At 35.8% G+C, this 23,985-nt stretch overlaps 1 protein-coding gene and 1 pseudogene across 1 annotated transcript; both read left to right on the top strand.

The window, feature by feature from the left end:
* Positions 1-1,978: 1,978 nt before the first annotated feature.
* LOC100620942 lies at positions 1,979-4,697 on the top strand (annotated as a pseudogene).
* An 8,996-nt stretch (positions 4,698-13,693) lies between these two features.
* Positions 13,694-18,809, top strand: LOC110258297 (olfactory receptor 5K3-like). Its single transcript, XM_021081463.1, has one exon. It carries the CDS (start codon positions 16,172-16,174, stop codon positions 17,099-17,101), a length of 930 nt encoding a protein of 309 aa, XP_020937122.1. The 5' UTR covers positions 13,694-16,171; the 3' UTR covers positions 17,102-18,809.
* The last annotated feature ends 5,176 nt before the right edge of the window (positions 18,810-23,985 follow it).

Genomic DNA, 23,985 nt, shown 5'->3' with positions numbered 1-23,985 from the left:
CTGATTAGACCCATAGCCTGGGAATCTCCATATGCCACAGGTGAGGCCCTCAAAAGACAAAGACCAATAAGAAAAAAGTTGATACCCTTACTGAATTTCTATACCTTTTAGCATCCTCTCCATATTCAAGCATCTTTCATTAAACATATTAATCTGATAAACACATTAATTCCTCCAGTAGGAGGTGATACCCACCTGATTCTTCTGCTGCTTTTACATTCTACACAAACAATGAAAAGAACTGTAAAAATGAGGTCAATTACATAAGAATCAGAAAGATGATTTTTAAGCAGATTTAGTGAATTAATGAAGGTCTTTAAATGCATTTTTTCACGTCGTCTTTTTTTTTTTTTTCTTTTTAGGGCCACACACGTGGCATATGGAAGCTGCATGGATAGGAGCCAAATCAGAGCTGCAGCTGCCAGCCCAGGTCACAGCCACAGCAACGCTGGGTATAAGCTGTGTCTGTGACCTACACTCCAGCCTGAGGCAACACCAATCCTTAACCCTCTGAGAGAGGCCAGGGATAGAATCCACATCCTCACTATTTCCAGTTCTTAACCCCCTGAACCACAACCTGAACTCCCCACAAGTCATCATTAATTATCATCAGGCAGTGTATGTCTTAGTGACCAAATCTCCCCACGGAAACACACTGAAGTCATCATGAGGAAATCCCTTTAGCTTCTGATGGAAAATTTAAATTTGCATTGTAAGGAAAATAATTATTGTCACTGACCTATTATTAGTAGTCTCACAGATACACTCTTTTAATCCCAAATGTTTAGAGACCAAGGTTTATATTCTGAAAGTCTAACCGCTTTAACACCATAAACCAAATAAGGTGTTACAAAACACTTCTCAGTGAAATCTAAATAAGAGGAATATTCTAGTTTACTTTAACTGTTACTATTAACATCAATATTTATTTTTCTGAATGATGAAGCATTTTTCTTATTGTTAGGTTTCAACTATTTAGTTACTCTTCTGGCTATCCTCAAAACCTAAGACTACGGGAAACAAAGATGAAAAACTTTAGTGCGATTCATGCTGACCTCTGCTTCAAAAGTAGAACTTCAAATTATACAGGTAAGGGCAGAACATAATGCTTCTTTTTTTTTTTTTTTTTTTTTTTTTTTTGCCTTTTCTGGGGCTGTTCCTGCTGCATATGGAGGTTCCCAGGCCAGAGGTCTAATCAGAGCTGTAGCTGCCAGCCTACACCACAGCCACAGCAATGCGGGATTCCAGCCGCATCTGTGACCTACACCACAGCTCACAGCAACGCTGGGTCCTTAACCCACTGATCAAGGCCAGGGGTCAAACCTGCAACCTCATGGTTCCTAGTTGGATTTGTCAACCACTGCAACGCAACGGGAACTCCAGAACATAATTCTCTTACATAATTTAGGCATGCACATCAAAAGATATTTGAATAATAAAATGTCAATATTTAATGTTTTAAAACAAAAAATAAGTCTTTGCTTATATTTTGAAATAGATATAAACCAGTTTGACCATAAAATTCATGTTCTTAGACACTCAATATATTTTGTAGATCAGTAACTTGTAGTAAGAAGATACACTTTGAAAAGAAAACAAAAATTATTCTCACAAATCATATTAAGGTTTAAGGGGATTCTCTATTTCAAAGTGATAGAAAACAAAGTATAATGGCATGACTTTTATTTATTAGCTTTTATTGTACTGTGACATCAGAAAATCTAACATAATATTTTTAGGAAATGGAAAATATTAGGTACGTTAATTCAGGTAAAAGAAAGATATACAGATTTTTTTAATAATGAATTTTGAATAATTTCCTTAGTAAACTGTTCTTCAAAATTGTCTCAATTTACATATAGCAAATAGTTCATGATGGATCATTGGTGGCATACTGAAAACAAATTCACTCATCCCAGGTCACTGGACTAGAGGTATGATTGGCATCAATCATTCTTTTTTCCCTCTCTAGCATTGTACACCTGTTATAAGAAGTAGAGTTCACAGAAAACCTCATTATACCAATACTATAAAAAGGAAATTGTGCATGCATGTAAGAGGAAAATCAATGTTAGATTGCACACAAGTGATTCTAGATTGTGTTGGGTGTATATGATACACTAGATACTTCAAAGCCTAGATATTGGTGTAGTCTGGGGCACTGAGTAAATGTTATTAGGTATCATTATATAAAAATATGATTTGCATAGAGGAAAGGATTTAGGTATCTGTGCATATTCAAAAACAATAACGGATTTAACATGAAACTGGGAAAAGAAATCAAAGAAGTGATAACCTGAGGCAATATATTTTATTAGCATTCCAAAGTAATTGTCTTCAAAAATCAACAGTCCACACTTTATCCTTAGTGATTTCCATGCAATTCCTAAGATATAAATTTAACCTATCCATCTACTCCATTAAAACCTTCACTCTCCTGGGAAAATATATAAAATGTTGCTCCATTAAAAAATGTGTATATATATATGTGTACATATGTATATATACACACAAAAAGTGACGATATTTATTTTAAGGTACTCTAATAGAAAAACTGAAACACATCACTGGGGAATACTGAGTCAAATATGGGTCCCATAAATATGTATAGCATTCTCCATAAATTCATAAGGACAAGTCATTTCCACTGTAAGCATCATCCCTAGAATTAACAAACATTTCTGGGAATCCTGAGCTTCAGAGTCAAGATCTTAAAACTTATATTACACAGAAACAAATATCCCCTATAGGTGTGTGTTCCTGTATACCAGAGGAAATGGGAGAAATATGAAGAAGAGCTCCACTCCTCATTAAAAGAAAACCTGGAAGGGAAAATTATACACACTCTAATTTCAAAACCTTTATCTCCACAATTCCCATGTCAACAAAGAAGGCGGATATGACTGAGGATAACAACTCCTTGACAACTGAATTTATCCTCATAGGATTTAGTAATCACCCAGAGTGAGGATCATCCTGTTTCTGGTGTTCCTTACCATCTACCTGATCACCATGGTGGAAACCTTGGTCTGGTGGCACTGATATGTACAGAGCATCGTCTTCACACACCAATGTACATCTTTCTGGGTAACCTCGCTCTGATGGATTCCTGTTGTTCCAGTGCCATCATCCCCAAGATGCTACAGAACTTCTTTTCCAAGGACAGAATCATTTCCCTCTATGAATGCATGGCACAATTTTATTTTCTCTGCTTTGCTGAAACTGCAGACTGCTTTCTCCTGGCAGCAATGGCCTATGATCGCTATGTGGCCATCTGCAACCCACTGCAGTACCACACCTGGATGTCCAAGAAACTCTGCCTTCAGATGACCACAGGGGCCTACATAGCTGGAAACGTGCATCCCATGATTCATACAGGCTTTCTCTTTAGGTTAGCTTTCTGTAGATTTAATCAAATTAATCACTTTTTTTGTGATCTTATTCCATTGTTCAGACTCTCCTGTGTTGACACTTATATCAATGAATTGATGGTATTTATCTTTGCTGGGTCAGTTTCCATCTTCACTATTACCGTAGTAATAATCTCTTACCTTTTCATCCTTTTCACAATTTTCACAATGAAATCCAACAAGGGAAGAGGCAAAGCCTTATCTACCTGTGCATCCCACTTTCTCTCTGTCTCAATATTCTATGGTTCTCTTTTCTTCATGTACATTGGACCAAATTCCAGGAATGAAGGAGATAAATGTACCTGTTGCTATTTTTTATACTCTCGTGATTCCTTTATTAAACCCTTTTATTTATAGCCTAAGAAATAAGGAAGTAATAAATGTTACCAAAAAAATTATGAAGAAGATTTCATAACATTATGAAACAAATACTATCCCATATGGATAACTGATTTGAATCTGATTAAACTTTTTTCCATATCAACAGTACTGAGAAGGTAGAAAATGGGGGTTTCATATATAACATTAAATTACTAAAACATGATGGTGTGTCAATCAAATAACTAAATGTAAATGGTATTCCAAAATATAAGTTGCTAGGCTTCATCTGAAATGAACTAAAATATACCTTTGGAGATCATTATTGTGTCAGTGTGTAATTAGTTACAATTTGCAACTATTTTTCAGAGAACAATAAGTTACAATTTTCAATAAATTCTAAATATTCAAGGAATTAAAGTCATTACATACTTTTGGAAAATTCTGGAATCCCAAGATGTTATCTTAAAACTCCCCCATATCCAAAATTCTCATATATTGGTCCCCTCTTCAACAACATCATCTGATGGAAGTAAACTATATATTTCAATTTGATTCTCAATTTTGAATTGTTCCAGAGATTGTGTGAATATGAAATCACAAGAAAATGTATCCTCTTTAACCAGGAACACTTTCCTCTTTTGGATTAGTGAATTTTCTCTCAATGTTTGTAAATTGCAATAGCTGAACATTTGCAGTATATAAATCTGTATTGAAGATGATGCTACTTACATTGACATCACTATGGAGTTGATATTTTCATGTAGTTTGAACGGTTGACCACCATATATGACAGTATAATTCCTGAACATATACTTAAGAAAAAGCTTTCTGTCTGATATTATTACTTGCCTGCTTGTTATTAAGCATACCACCACACATGAACTGGTGCCAATATAATTTGTTTCTTTTTTAGGGCCATACATGTGGCATGTGGATGTTCCCAGGCTAGGATCCAATCAGAGCCACACTTGCCAACCTACACCACACTCACAGCAATGCAGGATCCCAGCCACATCTGTCACCTACCCCACAGCTCATGGCAACTCTGGATCCTCAGCCCACTGAGCAAGGCCGGGTTTGAACCTGCATCCTCATGGATACTAGTCAGATTCATTACGACTGAGCCAAAACATGAACTCCCTATCATAAATTATTGATATATGTGTAGCATTACATAAAAGATGGAGGTTCTGATCAGGCATGAAGGAGGCAGAAAATAGTACAAATTTAAACATCTAAATAATAATGTTTATTGACCCTTACATGTGCAAATATGAAATTAAAAGACTATTTGCTGAGAATCTGTTCTCTGCTTGGTACTTGCTAAGCTAGATCTTTCATATATATTACCCACCAATTTATTAGACGTGAATTTTTATGATTTCCTCAGTAAAAAATAATCATGCTATTCAATATTGGGGAGCTTACCAAATTCACCCAGGTTATGGAAATGAACTAGAATTTGAATCAGTTCTGCCTCTTTTCCCCACATGCTTAGGGGTTCAGAAAATGGAGATTCTTGTAGTCTCCGTTATTTAGTTCTTAATAGCATCCGAAGTAAAATGTGCCTTAAAAACAGGAATAAATGATATTTCTAGGAAAACAGGAATGGTGATGACTGAAGTCAATGTTTATGGAAATGAGTGTAGCACTGGGAATTGGGATGAGGAAGGTAAAGAGTGGCATGAGTTAGAAAGCTGACGCAACTATTGGTGAGCGCTGGTGGTGAACATGGGAAAAGAGGGGAAGCAGGTCATTTTCCTGTCTCTTAAATAGCACCCTAAAACATCAGTTTATCTCAGAACTATCAGACACTTCAGTCTTCCAGGAGGGGAGAAATACTGTACATTTCAGAAACCTGATCTTGTAATGAGTGAAAGTGAAAGCCTTGAAGCAAGAAGACTAACTTCAACAAATCATGTATTAGATGGGGAGAACTGCACCTGGAGAATGCCCTGAAAGGAGAGGAGTGCACAGACAGGAGCAACGTTTTAAAGAAAAACCATAGTGAATTTTAACTGTTGAATAATAAAATTAAGGCCCATTTTCTTCCTGTGAGTAGCCAACATGATATAATTGACTTTATATCCCCAATACTTAATAAGGTGCCTAACATATTTGGCCATTCAATTAACATTTCCTATAATAAGTTGTAATGTAATTATGTAAGTAAATATGTGTCAGGCTTATTATTTTTACTTTTCAGTTAATTAATAAAAATTAATTTCTAGATTTTAATTTCTAATATTATAAAAATGGGTAGATATAATCCACATGAACAAGGATATTTATGGTCATAAGACATTTTGTGAGCAACAAGAAATATGGGTATCAAATATTTTGAGGAGCTCTGAATTACAGGTAAGCTGTACATCTTATATGCACTGTCTACCTCAAGGGATATTTTTAGTTTTCGGACTAACATTGATTTAGTTTCCCTTGTCTAAGGGTACCAAAATTTTCTGCACCACACACAACACTAGCATCACAGAATCCCAGAGGTCTGTTAAGGGAAGAATAAGTGACTTATTTGGAACCAATGACACAAAAGATGTGATTCTCTGGAAGTTCTGGGAAATAGATATCATTTATTTGAAAAGACATCCACAAAAAGGTAGTGCTGCTCCCTCCAAAAATCATAGTGTGCATGTATGAAATCTGGCACCATCTCTGTCCATTTTGCTATCAAGAAGGAAACTGGCCTGGAGTTGAAGTCAATACACAATGAAGGGCATAACTGAGTTGACCACAGAGAAACACACCTAGCATCACTGGAATCAATTATTCATCTCTTTAATTAATATAAACCAACAAATTCTGTTTAACCTTGTTTGGAAAAGATGCATTATCCATAATTGAATAAATGTTAAGTGATACATTCATATCTATCTTCCATTTTTATATTCTGTTTATAATAAATGTCATGACATCCTTTAGCTTACAAGATACTTTTCAGTAGTACCCATTCAATTATTCATCATTATCTGTTGTCTTTTCCCTTCCTTACACTATTTTAATTTTGTATAACTGCACTTGAAAAATATGAGGGACAAGGATGTTCCATAATCTATCCACAGAAATTACTAAAAGTACAGTTCAGGAACCAAACACAGGCAATCGATGTTCTTAGCCATGAAGTCATACTGTACATAGCATAAAGAAGTAAAAGCATGAGAAGACAGCTTCCAAGAAGTGAAACTGTCAGTGGATGCGCAAACAGCAAAGAGATTCAAGATTGATGGGAATTAATGATATTTTCTTCCAAATGTATTTGAAAAATTTTAAATGAGTCCCAATGGATTTTTTTTTAAGATTCTTATATTTTATTTTATTTTATGTATCTATTTTTTTATTACTCAAATGAATTTATCACATCTGTAGTTGTATAATGATCATAACAATCTAATTTCACAGGATTTCCATCCCACAGCCCAATGGATTTTTAAAGTCAAGATTAAACAAGAGTTAATTTTTAAATGACATTGACTAGTAAAATGTCTCTAAATGTGTGTGTATGTGTATGAAGATATTGACAGTTTGCCCATAGATAATTCAACATCTCAAAAGAACACAGTCATTTCACATATTATCATATTATTTTACAATCACTAAGTAATTTAACAAGTATGTCATTCACATCTGAACTTTTTTTCCCACTTCTCTCAAAATTGCCATCTACAAGTGTTCTGTGTAATTTTCAATCTTATTCTCCATTTACAGTTATTACAAATGTTGGCTATATTACCCGTGTTATACATACATCCTAATAGCCTATCTTACAACAAATAGTTTGTACTCGTACTCTCCTACCCCTGTATTGCCCCTCCCTCATACCAGTAGCCACTAGTTTTTTCTCTTAATCTGTGAATCTGCTTCTTTTTTTGTCACATTCACTACTTTGTGATATTTTTCATATGCCAAATATAAGTGATATCATAGGGTATTTGTATTCTTATTTCACTTATCATTATCACCTCACACTGGTCAGAATGGTCATCATCAAAAAGTCTACAAACAATAAATGTTGGAGAGGGTGTAAAGAAAAGAGAACCCTGCTACACTGTTGCTGGGAATGAAACTTCATACAACCACTGTGGAAGCAGTATGGAGGTTCCTCAAAAAAACTAAATATAGAAATACCATATGATCTGGCAATCCACTCCTGGGCACGTAACAAGAAAAAACTGTAATTCAAAAACACACTTGCACCCCTATGTTCACTGCAGCACTTTTCACAATAGTTAAGACAATGGAAAAAACCTAAATGTCCATCGACAGAGGAATGGACAAAGGAGATGTGGCACATACATACAGTGGAATATTACTCAGTCATAAAAAGAATGAAACAATGCCATTTGCAGCAAATTGGGTGGACCTTGAGTTTATCATACTATGTGAAATTAGATAGTGAAAGACAACAAACATCATCTGATATCACTCATATGTGGAATCTAAAAAACAAAGGATACAAATGAACTTATTTTCATAACAGAAACAGACTCACAGACTTTGAAAACAAACATGGTTTGCAAAGAGCCTAGGTTTGGGGTGGAGAGGGATGGACAACTGGCTTGGGACTGACATACGCACACTGAGGCACGTGGAATGATCAGCTAACAGGGACCTGCTGTGTAGCAGAGGAAACTCTACCCAATATTTTGTGATGGTCTATATAGGAAAAAATTCTGAAAAACAATGGATGTGTGTGAATGTATAATTGAATCACTTTCTTATACAGAAGAAAGTATCACAACATTGTAAATCAATCATACATCAATAAAACTTTTAAAAATAAAAAACAATATTAATTATTCTCATACAAGAACATGGTATATCTTTCCATTTGTAGAGTCTTCAGATTCTTTCATCAGTGTTTCATAATTCTAAAAATATAAGACATTTACCTCCTTATGTATGTTTGTTCCTCATTATTTTATTCTTTCTGATGTGATAGTAAATGGAATTGTTTCCTTAATATCCCTTTCTGATACTTTGTGGTTAGTGCAGAGAAACACAAAAGATTTCTTACTAATTTATACCCTGCAACTTTTTCCAAGTTCATTGAAAAGCTCTAGTAGTTTTCCAGTGGCATCTTTAGGATTTTCAGTGTATAGTAACACATCATCTACCAAAAGCGGTAAGTTTACTTCTTCCTTTCTAATTTGGATACCTTCTATTTCTTTTCTCTGTCTTCTTGCTGTGGCTAGAACTTCCAATACAATGTTGACTAAACATAGTGAGAATGGGCATCCTGTCTTGTTTCAGATTTTAGCAGGAAAACTTTCAGTTTTTCTCCACTGAGTATTATATTGGCTGTGGGTTTGTCAAAAATGGATTTTATTATGTTAGGTTTTGTTCCCTCTAAAGCATTTGGTAAGAGTTTTATCATTTGGTAAGATGCTTTGTATCATGAGTGATGCTTTTATCATGAATGGATGCTTTTTCTGCATCTGTTGAGATGATCATGTGGTTTTTGGTTTACTTTTGTTAATGTGGTGTATGACATTGATTTGCCTCTGTTGAACCAGCCTCTTGAAATTGGGATGAATCCCACTTGGTCATGGTGTATGATCTTTTTATATGCTATTGGCTTTGGTTGGCTAAACTTTTATTGAGAATTATTGCATCTATTTTCATCAAAGATAACGGCCTTCAATTTTCTTTTTTAGTAGTATCTTTGTCTGATTAGGGTATTAGGGCAATGGTGGTGTCATAGAATGTCTTTTGTTTTCTTTTGTTTTTCGTTTTAGGGCTGCACCCATGGCATATGGAGGTTCCCAGGCTAGGGGTCCAATCGGTCAATTGATTTTTTCATGATTCAGTTTTATGTATGTATGTATCTAGAAATTTGCCCATTTCTTCTAGGTTGTCAATTTTGGGGGCATATAATTCTCTATAGTATTCTCTTATGTTTTTTTGTATTACTGCAGTATCCATAGATATTTCTCCTTCTGCCTTACTTATTTTGAGGTTTTTCTCTCTGCTTTTGGGTGAGCCTGTCCAGTGGTTCATCAATTTTGTTTACCCTTTCAAAGAATCATCTCTTGGTTTTAATTGATGTTTCCTATTGTTTTTTGAATATCTATTTCATTCATTTCCTCCCTGCTATTTATGAGTTCCTTCCTTCTGTTGACTTTAGGTTGTGTTTGTTCTTTTTCTAATTCTTTTGGGGTAGGTTAAGTTGTTGATTTGAGACTTTTCTTCTTTTCTGAGGAAGGCCTGTATTACTATGAACCTCTCTCTAAGAACTGCTTTTGTGGCATCCCATAGATTTTGAATGGTTGTGTTTTCATTATCATTCGTCTTGAGGTATTACTTAATTTCTTTTTTGATCACCTCATTGACCCATTAGTTATTTTTAGTAACATGTTGTTTTGTCTCCATGTACTCGGTTTTTTCTCATTTATTTTCCTGTGGTTAATGTCTAGTTTCATGCCATTGCGGTCAGAGAAGACACTTGAAATAATTTCTGTATTCTTAAATTTGTTGGGTTAGCTTTGTGCCCCAGTATGTGGTCAATCCTTGAGAATGTGCCATGTGCACTTGAAAAGAATGTCTATTCACATTTTTTTGGATGTAATGTACTGAAAATAACAGTTGTATCTAACTTTTCCATTGTGTCATTTAAGATCTCTTGCCTTATTGATTTTCTGTCTAGAGGATCTGTTCATTGATGTGAGTGTGGTGTAAAAGTCTCCCACTATAATTGTATTCCCATCAATTTCTCCTTTTATGTCTTTTAGTATTTATTTGAAGTATTTGGGTGCTCCTATATGTGGGACATATATATTGATGAGTTTAATATTCTCTTCTCCAATGGATCATCTTATCATTAGTGTCCTTCTTTGTCTTTCTTTATGGCCTTTGTTTTAAAGTCTGTTTTGTCTGGTATGTGTATTGCAACTCCTATTTTCTGTCTTTTCCATTCTCATTAAATATCTTTTTGCATCCACTAAATTTCAATCTATATGTGCCCTTTGCCCTAAGGTGAGTCTCTTATAGGCATCATGTTGTATGCTTTTTTTTAATCCAGTCCGCCACTCTGTACCTTTTGATTGGAACACTCACTGCATTGCCACTTAAGGTAATTATTAATAAATATATTTATTTCCATTTTAAACCTTGTTTTCCAGTTATTTCGATGTATTTCCTTGTTTTTTTTTTTTCTTTTTCTATTGAATTTTTTCCTTGTATTTTATGACTGTGTCCTCTTCTTTTTTGCTTTTTCGAATGTATTTTTGATTTCGATTTGTGGGTGCCCTTTTTTCAAGTATGTCAAGTCCTTCCTATATCTGCTAGCTTTAGCATGGTAGTCATATATGCTCAAACACATTTTTTAAAAAAGAGTCTAGATTTTCTCACTTTTATTCCCCAAATTTTATGATTTTGATGTCCTTTTTGAACGTCTTAATGTACATCCTTTTTGCAGTTCCTTGTGTTTATCATTGCTTTTACAATAGTTGTGTTTTTTTTCCTTTTAGTACTGGTTTGAGTGATAACTTTCTAGTTTTGATTTCCTCCATCCTGTTTCTTGTTACATATTTTTTATTTAGAAAAGCCCTTTCAGTAGTTCTTTTAGAATGGGTTTACTGTTGTAGTATTCTTTTAGTTTTTGTTTGTCAGAGAAATTCTTTATTTCTCCTTCTATTTTAATTGATAGCCTTACTGGGTAAAGTATTCTAGGCTGCAAATTTTTCCCTTTTAGAACTCTGAACATATATTGCCACTCTCTTCTGGCCTGTAAGTTTCTGCAGAGAAATAAGCTGATAGCCATGTAGGGTTCCCTCATATTTAAATCTTTGTTTTCCTCTTGCTGTCTTTTGAATCCTCTCTTCATCTTTAACTCCTTATATTTTTCATATAATATGTTTTGGTGTGGGCCTGTTTGGGTTCAACTTGCTTGGGGCCCAAACTTCCTTTCTTCCTGTATGTTGATATCTATTTCCCTTAGATCTAGAAAGTTTTCAGCCATAATCTCTTCAAATATATTTCACCCCCCCCCTTTTTTTTCTTCTCCTTCTGGAATCCCTATTATGTGTAGATTGGCCTGCTTTATATTATCCCATAATTTTTTTTATTTTGCTCTCATGTCTTTTTCATTTGGTTTTCAGTCTGATGTCCTGACTGAGTGACTTCCATTATTCTATTTCCCAACTCACTAATTCATTCCTCTGCATTATTCATTCTGCTCTTCAGTGCCTTTAACAAAACTTGCATCTCTGCGAATGAATTTTCTAACTTTTCTTGGATCCTCCTTATATTTTCTAGTTCCTTTTTAAAGTAATCTGCATAACTGTTCATATCTGCTTTTAATCCCTTCATATTTGCTCTTAATTCCTTCAGTATTTTTATGGTCTCCTTTTAGAACTCAGTGTCTTTTAGACTGCAGAGGTTTGTTTCATTGTGTTCTCCTTCAGGGGAATTCTCCTGCTCTTTTAAGTGGGAATGGTTCCCAAGATTCTTCATTTTGCTTATACTTTTCTCATACTGTAAGATTAGGGAAAATAACTACTGTATTCTTGTAGGCCTATTTCAATGTGCAAGAACCCATGGGTATTTTATGAGTTCTTACTATTTATTTTTAGGGTGCCACACATGCTACCAGGGAGATAGAGGCAATGGGCAGGTCTAGTAGCCACCAGAAGGTGGAAAAGTCTCCTCCTAGTTGCAGGGAACTGGAAAGTGACAGTGACTCTCAGGAAGATTTAGGCAGCAACTAGAACACTTGGCAGTAGCAGCTGAGGACATGTGTGTTCCCAGGGGGTCGAGAGCAACAATGGGTTGTGTTCAGTTGCCCTGCCTTCCTGTGTACTGACTTCTTAGACGACTGGGGCAGTAAGTCATACCTGTTCAAGGATACCTGCTGCTGGCAGGCTAAGCCCACCTCTGAAGTTTAAGATGACTGACTTTGCCCCCATGACCTGTATACCACACAAGAGGCACCCCATCACACATAGCAAGCGCATGCAGGAAACTCCACCATTGATAACACTGAGGCTTGGCCTCTACACTCATTACCCACCCTCAGAGAGTCCACACATATACAGAGAAAGATATTCCTATGGCAGTCCAGCCATCTTCCTCTTGTCCTCTGCAAAAATGGCACCTTGCTTCTCCTGTGGGCCTAGAACTCCTTCTCAGCCCTTGGTGCATGTCTCCCTAGCCCCTAAGGCTGTCTCCACACAGCCAACCCTATGCCTCTCTCCAGAACAGACCTCCAGAGCCTCTGTCTCATCTCCCACTCCCTGCTGGAGTGCCCCAGGCTGTTATGTCCTGGGAGGTGGTACTCGTGGTCTGCATAGCTCTCTCTTTGCTTTGCCTTCCTCAGTCCAGCTGTTGCACTTTTCTCTAAGGTTTTGAGGTCTCTCAGTCTCAGCTGATCTGCCCACAGGATGCTTGCAAGAGTGTGGGTTCATTTCCTCTTTCACAGCTCCCTCTACAGAGTGCAATTCATATCCCAATTCCTTTCTCTCTCTCTCTATTTTTCCCCTTTTATTCTACCCAGTTATGTGGAGGGTTTAGTGCTCTTTTTGGAGGTTTAGGGTCTTCTGCCAGCTTTCAGTAGATGTTCTGTGCCAATCCTTCTACATGTAAATGTGGGGGTTTTTTATGTGTTGTGAGATAAGGTGGATGCCACATCTTACTCTTGTGCCATCTTGATCCCACACCACTGAATCTTCTATACATTTTAGTATCCTCTCCAAATTCAAACATCTTTCATAAAACATATTAATCTGATAAACATATTAATTATTCCTGTAGGAGGTGATACCCACCTGACAATTCTGCTCTTTTTACATTTTACATAAAGTATGAAAAGACTGTAAAAATGTGGTCAATTAAATAAGATTAAGAAAGATGATTTTAAATTGTCTTAGTGAATTAATGAAGGTCTTTAAATTTAACCCCATTTTTTTCACAGGTGATTTCATTTTCTTTTTCTTTTTCTTTTTTGGGCTACACATGTAGCATGTGGAAGTTGCCTGGAGAGGGGTCAAATCAGAGCTGCAGCCACCAGCCAATGCCACAGCCATGTCAATAGCGGATCTGAGCTGCATCTGTGACCTACTCTGAAGCCTGAGGCATCACCAGATCCTTAACCCACATCCTCACAGACACTACGTCCATTTCTTAACCCCCTGAACCACAACCAGAAGTCCCCACAGGTCATTGTTAATTATCATCAGGTAGTGTACGTCTTAATGAGCAAATCTCCCCATAAAAATACACTGAATTCATTATAAGGAAATCCCTTTAGCTTTCAATGGGAAATTTAAATTTGCATTGTAAGGAAAATAATTATTGTCACTGACCTATTAACAGTCTCCCAGACATACTCTTTCAATCCCAAATGCTTAGAGACCAAGGTTTATATTCTGAAAGTCTAATAGCCTTAACATCATAAACCAAATAAGGTGTTATGAAACACTTCTCAGTGAAATCTAGATGAGAGGTCTATTCTAGTTTACTTTCACTGTTGATATTAACATCAATTACTATTTATTCTTTCTGAATGATTAAGCATTTTGGTTGTTAGATCTCAACTCATTGGTTATAATTCTAGCTATCCTCAAAACCTAAGACTATGGGAAATGAGGATGAAAAAAATTGTTGCAATTAATGCTGACCTCTGATTCAAAGGTTGATCTTCAAATTATACAGGTAAGGACAAAATATAATTCTGTTATATAATTCAGGCATGCACATACAAAGTTATGTCTATCTTAGCTTAATAATAATGTGGCATATGTTTAATATTTTAAAACAAAAAATAAAACTTTTACTCAGTGCTTATATTTGAACTTGATATAAACAATTTTGACCATAAAATTTATGATTAGACTTCAATATATTTTGAGGTACACTAATAGTAAGAAGGTAGACTGTGAAAAAAAAGTTCTCACAAATCATAAAGAGATGTAAACGATTTTCTCTATTCAGTTTTATTTTTTTTTGTCTTTTTGCTGTTTTTTGCGGCCACTCCCATGGCATATGGAGGTTCCCAGGCTAGGGGTCCAATCGGAGCTGTAGCCACCAGCCTACACCAGAGCCACAGCAACGCAGGATCCGAGCCGTGTCTGCAACCTACACCACAGCTCATGGCAACACCAGATTGTTAACCCACTGAGCAAGGGCAGGGACCGAACTCGCAACCTCACGGTTCCTAGTCGGATTCGTTAACCACTGCGCCACGACGGGAACTCCTCTATTCAGTTTTAAGTGCTACTGAACTCAAGTATATAGACATGGATTTTATTTATTAGCTTTTAAAGTACTGTGACATATTTCAGAAAATCTTACATAATTTTTTCAGAAATGGAAAAATATTAGGTAAGTTAATTCAGGTAAAAGAAACAGATTTTTTAAGCAATGAATTTTGAACAATTTAATTTGTAAACTGTTCTTCAAAACTGTCTCAATCTGCAGATACCAAATAGTTCATTATGGATCATTGGTGGCATACTGAAAACATTCCACATCCCAGGTCACTGGGTTAGAGGTAGGATTGAAATCAGCCATGATTTTTGCACTATAGCATTTTACATCTGTTATAAGAAGAATAAGTCACAGAAAATCTCAAAACACCAAAAATATATAAAGGAAATTGTGCATGCAAATATGAAAAAACAATGATAGATTGTACACAAGTAATTCTAGATTGTGATGCACATATAAGATACGCTGGATACTTCAAAAAAATAGAGATTAGTGTAATTTGGGGCATTGAGCAAACTCTTCAAAGTATCGTTATATACAAACTATGCTTTACAAAATGCAGGAAAGGGTTTAGATATCTGGGCACATTCAAAAAGAATAATGGATCTAGCATGACACTAGAAAAGAAATCAAAGTGATAAACCATGGGTATTTATTTTCATAGCATTCCAAAGTAATTTTTTGTAAAGATGAACAGTCCCCTTCATCCTTAGCAATTTCCATATAATTCCAAGGACATACAATTCCACTATAAAAACATTCACACTACTAGGAAAAAATATTAAAATGTTGCTCATTTAAAATATATATACATATATATACCAAGATGTACATGAAAAGTGATTTGATATTTATCTTAAGGTACTCTAATATAAAAACTGACACACATTACTGGGGAATACTGAGTCAAATATGAGTCCCATAAATATGTAGAGCATTCTCCATAAATTCATAAGGACAAGTCATTTCCACTGTAAGCATCATCCCTAGAATTAACAAACATTTCTGGGAATCCTGAGCTTCAGAGTCAAGATCTTAAAACTTATATTACACAGAAACAAATATCCCCTATAGGTGTGTGTTCCTGTATACCAGAGGAAATGGGAGAAATATGAAGAAGAGCTCCACTCCTCATAAAAAGAAAACCTGGATGGGAAAATTATACACACTCTAATTTCAAAACCTTTATCTCCACAATTCCCACATCAACAGAGAATTCAAATATGACTGAGGATAACCACTCCTTGACAACTGAATTTATCCTCATAGGATTTAGTAATCACCCAGAGCTGAGGACCATTCTGTTTCTCGTGTTCCTTACCATCTACCTGATCACCATGGTGGGAAACCTTGGTCTGGTGGCACTGATATGTACAGAGCATCGTCTTCACACACCAATGTACATCTTTCTGGGTAACCTCGCTCTAATGGATTCCTGTTGTTCCAGTGCCATCACCCCCAAGATGCTACAGAACTTCTTTTCCAAGGACAGAATCATTTCCCTCTATGAATGCATGGCACAATTTTATTTTCTCTGCTTTGCTGAAACTGCAGACTGCTTTCTCCTGGCAGCAATGGCCTATGATCGCTATGTGGCCATCTGCAACCCACTGCAGTACCACACCTGGATGTCCAAGAAACTCTGCCTTCAGATGACCACAGGGGCCTACATAGCTGGAAACGTGCATCCCATGATTCATACAGGCTTTCTCTTTAGGTTAGCTTTCTGTAGATTTAATCAAATTAATCACTTTTTTTGTGATCTTATTCCATTGTTCAGACTCTCCTGTGTTGACACTTACATCAATGAATTGATGTTATTTACCTTTGCTGGGTCAGTTTCGATCTTTACTATTACCGTAGTAATAATCTCTTACCTTTTCATCCTTTTCACAATTTTCACAATGAAATCCAACAAGGGAAGAGGCAAAGCCTTATCTACCTGTGCATCCCACTTTCTCTCTGTCTCAATATTCTATGGTTCTCTTCTCTTCATGTATGTTCGACCAAATTCCAGGAATGAAGGAGATAAAGATATACCTGTTGCTATTTTTTATACTCTCGTGATTCCTTTATTAAACCCTTTTATTTATAGCCTAAGAAATAAGGAAGTAATAAATGTTACCAAAAAATTTATGAAGAAGATTTCATAACATTATGAAACAAATACTATTCCATATGGATAACTGATTTGAATCTGATTAAACTTTTTTCTGAATCAACAGCACTGAGAAGGTGGAAAATGGGTGTTTCATATATAACATTAAATTACTAAAACATGATGGTGTGTCAATCAAATAACCAAATGTAAATGGTTTTCCAAAATATAAGCTGCTAGGTTTCATCAGGAGTGAGCTAAAAAATTACCCTTCAGGTCACCTTTGTGTCAGGGTGTAATTAGTTACACTTCATTACTATGTTTCAGTGTATAGTAAGTTGCAATTTTCAACAAATTCCACAAATGCAAGGAATTAAAATCACTACATATAAAGGTCACCTCCATTTAATATTTTTGCATAATTTCTGGAATCCCAAGGCGTAATCATACAAATTCCTCATATCCCAAATCTGCTTCAGCAACACCATCTGACAAAATTAAACTATATACTTCAATTTGATTCTCAATTTTTAATTGTTCCAGAGATTGTTTCAATATGAAACCACAGAGAATATATATTCCATAATCAAGAACATTTTCCTCTTTAGAATTAGGAATTTTCTCTCAAGTTCTCTAAATTGCATTATCTGAACATTCGTGGCACATAAATCTCTATTGAAGATGATGCTACTTATATTGACATCACTATGGATTTGATATTTTCATGTAGTTCGAATGGTTGACCACCATATATGATGGTGCAATTCCTGAACATATACTTAAATAAAGCTTTTTCTCTATGATATTATTATTTGTCCTGCTTGTTATTAAGAATAGAACTACCCCTGAACTGGTTCCAGTATAATTTTTTTGTTTTATCTTTTTAGGGCCACACATGTGGCATATGGATGTTCCCAGGCTAGGGATCCAATCAGAGCTTCATTTGCTGGCCTATGACACAGCCATAGCAACATAGAATCCAAGCCACATATATGACTTCCCCCATAGCTCATGGCAACTCATTCAGTTGTTTGAATACTTACGTATTTCGGGTATTAACCTTAATTTTTAAAAATTATGAGTTTTGATAATTCTCTTTGTAAAATCTTCTTCAGATTAACAGACTCAATTTATGGAAGTGGTCACTAAGCATCACTGTAAGGACCACCAAAGAAGTCATTAAGGATCATTGGTAGGACCCTGAAAACACGTTCACCCATCCCAGGTCACTGGGATGGAGCTGGACTTGAATCAATATTATTTTCCCCATACCACTGTACAGCTGTTATAAGAAGTATGAGTTATAGCTAACCATAAAATTTTTACTATACAACAAGGAAATTGTTTGCACAAATGAACAAAACTCAGTGTAGATTAGATATAATCCATGGTAGATTGTGTTGGATATGTAAGACATGCTGGAGAGTCTATAAAGTGGAAATTAATATGACCAAGGGCATTTATTTAGCTTTATTGAGTAGCATTATATATAAACTATGCTTTAGGAAAAGGAAGAAATGTTCAATATATTTTGGCAAAATTCAACAAGAATAATGGCATGAAGAGAATCAATGTTTATGGAAATGCATATGACATAAAAAGGTGATAATCAAATGAATATTTCATTCCTTAGTTCTCTGAGTTTATTTTCTCTAAAATCAAACAGTACTTTCATTTATCTATAGGAACCATCGAAGAATTCTTAAGATATAAACATGTCTATTGTATGATATTTTAAAACATTTACACTGTTGGGAGATATATATAAAAAGATTCTGATCAATGAAAAAATTAAACCTATATATACATATATGTACATATATGTGATTTTATTTTATTTTATTTTTTTGTCTTTTGTCTTTTTGTCGTTGTTGTTGTTGTTGTTGCTATTTCTTGGGCCGCTCCCGCGGCATATGGAGGTTCCCAGGCTAGGGGTTGAATCGGAGCTGTAGCCACCGGCCTACGCCAGAGCCACAGCAACGCAGGATCCGAGCCGCGTCTGCAACCTACACCACAGCTCACGGCAACGCCGGATCGTTAACCCACTGAGCAAGGGCAGGGACCGAACCCGCAACCTCATGGTTCCTAGTCGGATTCGTTAACCACTGCGCCACGACGGGAACTCCCATATATGTGATTTTAAATTTACTTAAGGATCTCTAATATAAAAATTGAAACTAAAATTATATTAGCACAATGAAGCAAATATGAGTACCTAGATTTATAAACTATAATTGCATATTCATGAAGACAAACCCTTGCCAGTGTAAGCATCCACTCTGTAATTATCAAAAACAGTCTTAGGGAATTTTGAGTTTCAGATTTGAGGTCATAGGAATTGACCTGTTATGGGAATGAATGTCCCCTAGAAGTCTGTGTGCTTGTATCACAGGATGTTAGGAGGAGCTTAAAGAAAAACTCACACTTTGTTATGAAAAGAAAATGTTAACAGGAAAGCTATATATATTCTAAATTAAAGTCTTTTTTTTCTGTCTTTTTGCCTTTTCTAGGGCCGCTCCCATGGCATATGGAGGTTCCCATGCTAAGGGTCTAATTGGAGCTGTAGATGTCAGCCTATGCCAGAGCCACAGCAACACGGGATCCAAGCGCATCTGCAGCCTACACCACAGCTCATGGCAACACCAGATCCTTAATCCACTGAGCAAGGCCAGGGATCGAACCTGCAACCTCATGGTTCCCAGTCAGATTCGTTAACCACAGCACCAGGCTGGGAACTCCCTAAATTAGAATCTTAGTCTCCATAGTTCCTGTCTCAACAAGGAAGACATGACTTGGTATAACCAAAAATTGACAATGGAGTTTATCCTCACATGATTTACAGATCATCCGAGCTGAAGCCTCTTCTGTTTCTACTGTTCCTTACCATCTATCTGATCACCATAGTGGGAAACATTGCTCTGGTGGCATTGATATTTATAAAGTGTTGTCTTCACACACCAATGTACATCTTTCTGGGTAACCTCCCTCTGATGGATTCTTGTTCCTGTTCCATTACCCCCAAGATGCTTGAGAATTTCTTCTCTAAGAACAGAATAATTTCCCAATATGAATGCATGGCACAAATTTATTCTCTCTACCTAGCTGAAGCTGCAGATTCTTTTCTCCTCCTTTGTTGACCTTTATATCAATGAATTGATGGTATTTATCTTCACTACTAAAATTTTATTTTATTTTATTTTATTTTATTTTATTTTATTTTATTTGTCTTTTTTTAGGGCTGCAACCACAGCATATGGAGGATCCCAGGCTAGGGGTCTAATCAGAGCTGAAGCCGCCAGCCTATGCCAGAGCCACAGCAATGACAGGTCCAAGCTGCATTTACCACCTACACCACAGCTCATGGCAATGCCAGATCCTTAACCCACTGAGCAAGGCCAGGGATTGAATCCACAACCTCATGGTTCCTAGTCAGATTCCTTAACCACTGAGTCATGAAGGGAACTCTGTATCTTCATTATTAAAATTTTAATCTTCACTATTACCATAGTAATAATATCTTGCATTTTCACCCTTTTAATTTTCACAATGAAATCCAACAAGGGCAGAGGCAAAGCCTTATCTTTTTATGTATCCCACTTTCTGCCTCAATATTCTATGGATCTCTTCTCTTCATGTACATTTGACCAAATTCAGTTAAAGAAGAAAATAAAGATATACCTGTGTTTGTTTAATATGCTTTAGTGATTCTTTTATTAAACCCCTTTATCTGGAGAAATTGATGGGAAAACAATCATAGTAGGAGATTCTAACACCCACAATCTCATCAATGGACAGATCCTGTAGACAGAAAATCAATAAAGCATCCTATAGCGTAAAGGAAACAATAGAAAAGTTAGACTTAATTGACATCTTAAGGACATTACATGCAAAAAAAATCAGAATAAACATTCTTCTCAAGTGCACATGGAACATTCTCATGAATTGATCACATATTGGGCCACAAAGCTAACTTCGACGAATTTAGGAGGATAGAAATTATTTCAGGTATCTTCTCTGAGCACAATGGCATGAAACTAGAAATCAACCACAGGAAAAGAAATGAGAAAAACAAACTACATGGAGACTAAACAACATGCTACTAAAAAACCGATGGGTCAATGAGGAAATCAAGAAGGAAATTAAAAAATAACTTGAGACAGATGATAATGAAAACACACTACTCAAAATCTATGGGATGCTGCAAAAGCAGTGCTCAGAGGGAAGTTCATAGCAATACAGACCTTCCTCAAAAAAGAACAAAAATCTCAAATTGACAACTTAATCCACCACCTAAATGAAATAGAAAAAGAATAATAAAAAAAAAACCCAAAGTCAGCAGAAGAAAGGAAATCATAAAGATTAAAGAGGAAATCAATAAAATAGATATTCAAAAAAAAATAGACAAAATCAATCAAACCAAGAGCTGAAAAGGTAAACAAAATTGACAAAACTCTGGATAGACTCACCAAGAAGACGATAGAAATAAAACCCCCCAAAAAACAAAAGAAGTATTTAAAAAGAAGTCAAAGTGGGTAATGCAGAAATAAAAAAAAAACACACTATCAACAGTTTTATGCCACCAAATTCGACAACCTAGAAGAAGTGGACAACTTTCTAGAGACTTACAGCCTGTCAAAACTAAATCAAGAAGAAACAGATCAACTGAACAGATATATCTTTATAAATGACATTGAATATGTCCTAAGAACAATCTCTGATGGCTTCACAGGTCAATTCTTCCGAACATACAAAGAGGAACTTAAACCCATTCTCCTTAAACTTTTTCAAAATGTTGAAGAATAAGGAACACTCCCAAAGACATTCTATGTTGCCACCATCACCCTAATTCCAAAACCAGACAAAGATACCACCAAAAAAGTAAACCATAGGCCAGTATCTTTGATGAATGGAGACACAAAAATTCTCAACAAAATTTTAGCGAACAGAATCCAAGAGTACACCACGACCAGGTAGGATTCATCCCAGGTACACAAGGATGGTTCAACATATGTAAATCAATCAATATCATACACCACATTAACAAAAGAAAAGTCAAAAACCACATGGTCATCTTAATAGTTGCATAAAAAGCATTTGACAAAGTTCAACATCTCTTCACATTAAAAACCCTTACCAAAGTGGGTATAGAGGGAACATTCCTTAACATAATCAAATCCAATTATGACAAACCCACAACAAATATACTATTCAATGTAGAAAAGCTGAAAGCTTTCCAACTAAAATCTAGAACAAGACAAGAATGTCCATTCTCACCACTGTTATTCAATACACTACTGGAAGTCCTAGCCACAGCAATCAGACCAACAAAAGAAATTAAAGGAATCCAATTAGGAAAAGAAGAGCTAACACTGTCACTGTATTGAGATGACATGATACAATATATAGAAAATCCTAAGGACTCAACTCAAAAAATACTTGAACTGATCGAAGCAGCAGGATGTAAGATTAACATTCAGAAATCAGTCACATGTCCATACACTAAAAATGAAATATTAGAAAAGGAATACAAAAATACAATACCTTTTAAAATTGCACCTCACAAAATCAAATACTTCGGAATACGCCTGACCAAGGAGGTAAAGGACTTATATGCCAAGAACTATAAAACATTAATCAAGGAAATTAAAGAATATGTAAAGACAAGGAAAGATATTCCATGCTCCTGGGTTGTAAAAATTAATATTGTAAAAATGGCCATACTACCCAAAGAAATCTACAGTTTCAATTCAATCCCTATCAAATTACCCATGATGTTTTCCACAGAACTAGAACAAACAATCCAAAAATTTATATGGAAACACAAAAGACCCAGAATCGCCAAAGGAATCCTGAGGAACAATAACCAAGCAGGAGGCATAACTCTCCCAGACTTCAGGCACTATTACAAACCACAGTCATCAAAAAAGTGTGGTACTAGTACCAAAACAGACAGACAGACCAATGGAACAGAATAGAGAACCCAGAAATAAACTCTGACACCTACGGTCAATTAATCTTTGACAAAGGAGGCAAGAACATAAAATGGGAAAAAGTCTTTTCAGCAAGCATTGCTGGGAAACCTGGACAGCTGCATGCAAATCAATGAAACTAGAACACACCTTCACACCATGCACCAAAATAAACACAAAATGGCTGAAAGACTTAAATATAAGACAAAACACCATCTAACTCCTAGGAAAGAACATAGGCAAAACATTCTCTGACATCAACCTTCCAAATGTTTTCTCAGGTCAGTCTCCTAAAACAACAAGAATAAAAGCAATATATACATATATATATACATGTATATATATATGTGTGTGTGTGCGTATATATGAAAACAAACAAACCAGTGGGACCTAAACAAACTGACAAGCTTTTACACAGCAAAGGAAACCAAAAAGAAAAAAAAAGACAACTTACAGAATGGGAGAAAATAGTTTTGAGTGATGCAACTGACAAGGGCTTAATCTGCAAAATATACAAACAACTTACATAACTCAACAGCAATAGAGCCAACAACGTAGTTGAAAAATAGGCAAAAGACCTGAATAGACATTTCTCCAAGGAAAGTATACAGATGGCCAACAACACATGAAAAAATGCTCAACACCCCTGATTATTACAGAAATGCAAATCAAAACTGCCATGAGATACCACCTCACACCAGTCAGAATGGCTGTCATTAATAAGTCTACAAATAACAGATGCTGGAGGGGGTGTGGAGAAAAGGGAACCCCATTGCACTGTTGGTGGGAATGTAAACTAGTACAGCCACTATGGAGAACAGTATGGAGGTACCTTAGAAGTCTATGCACAGAACTACCATATGACCCAGTAGTCCCACTCTTGGACATATATCAGGACAAAACTTTCCTTGAAAATGACACATGCACCCGCATGCTCATTGCCACTCTATTCACAAGAGCCAAGACATGG

The sequence above is a fragment of the Sus scrofa genome, unplaced genomic scaffold (assembly GCF_000003025.6).
Source record: "Sus scrofa isolate TJ Tabasco breed Duroc unplaced genomic scaffold, Sscrofa11.1 Contig1815, whole genome shotgun sequence".
NCBI classification, from domain to species: domain Eukaryota; kingdom Metazoa; phylum Chordata; class Mammalia; order Artiodactyla; family Suidae; genus Sus; species Sus scrofa.
This window is presented reverse-complemented; position numbering and strand designations above follow the sequence as displayed.

Bases quoted from the DNA above. Each gene is read 5' to 3' on its own strand.
- LOC110258297 (XM_021081463.1), top strand. From the start codon at position 16,172: ATGACTGAGGATAACCACTCCTTGACAACTGAATTTATCCTCATAGGA.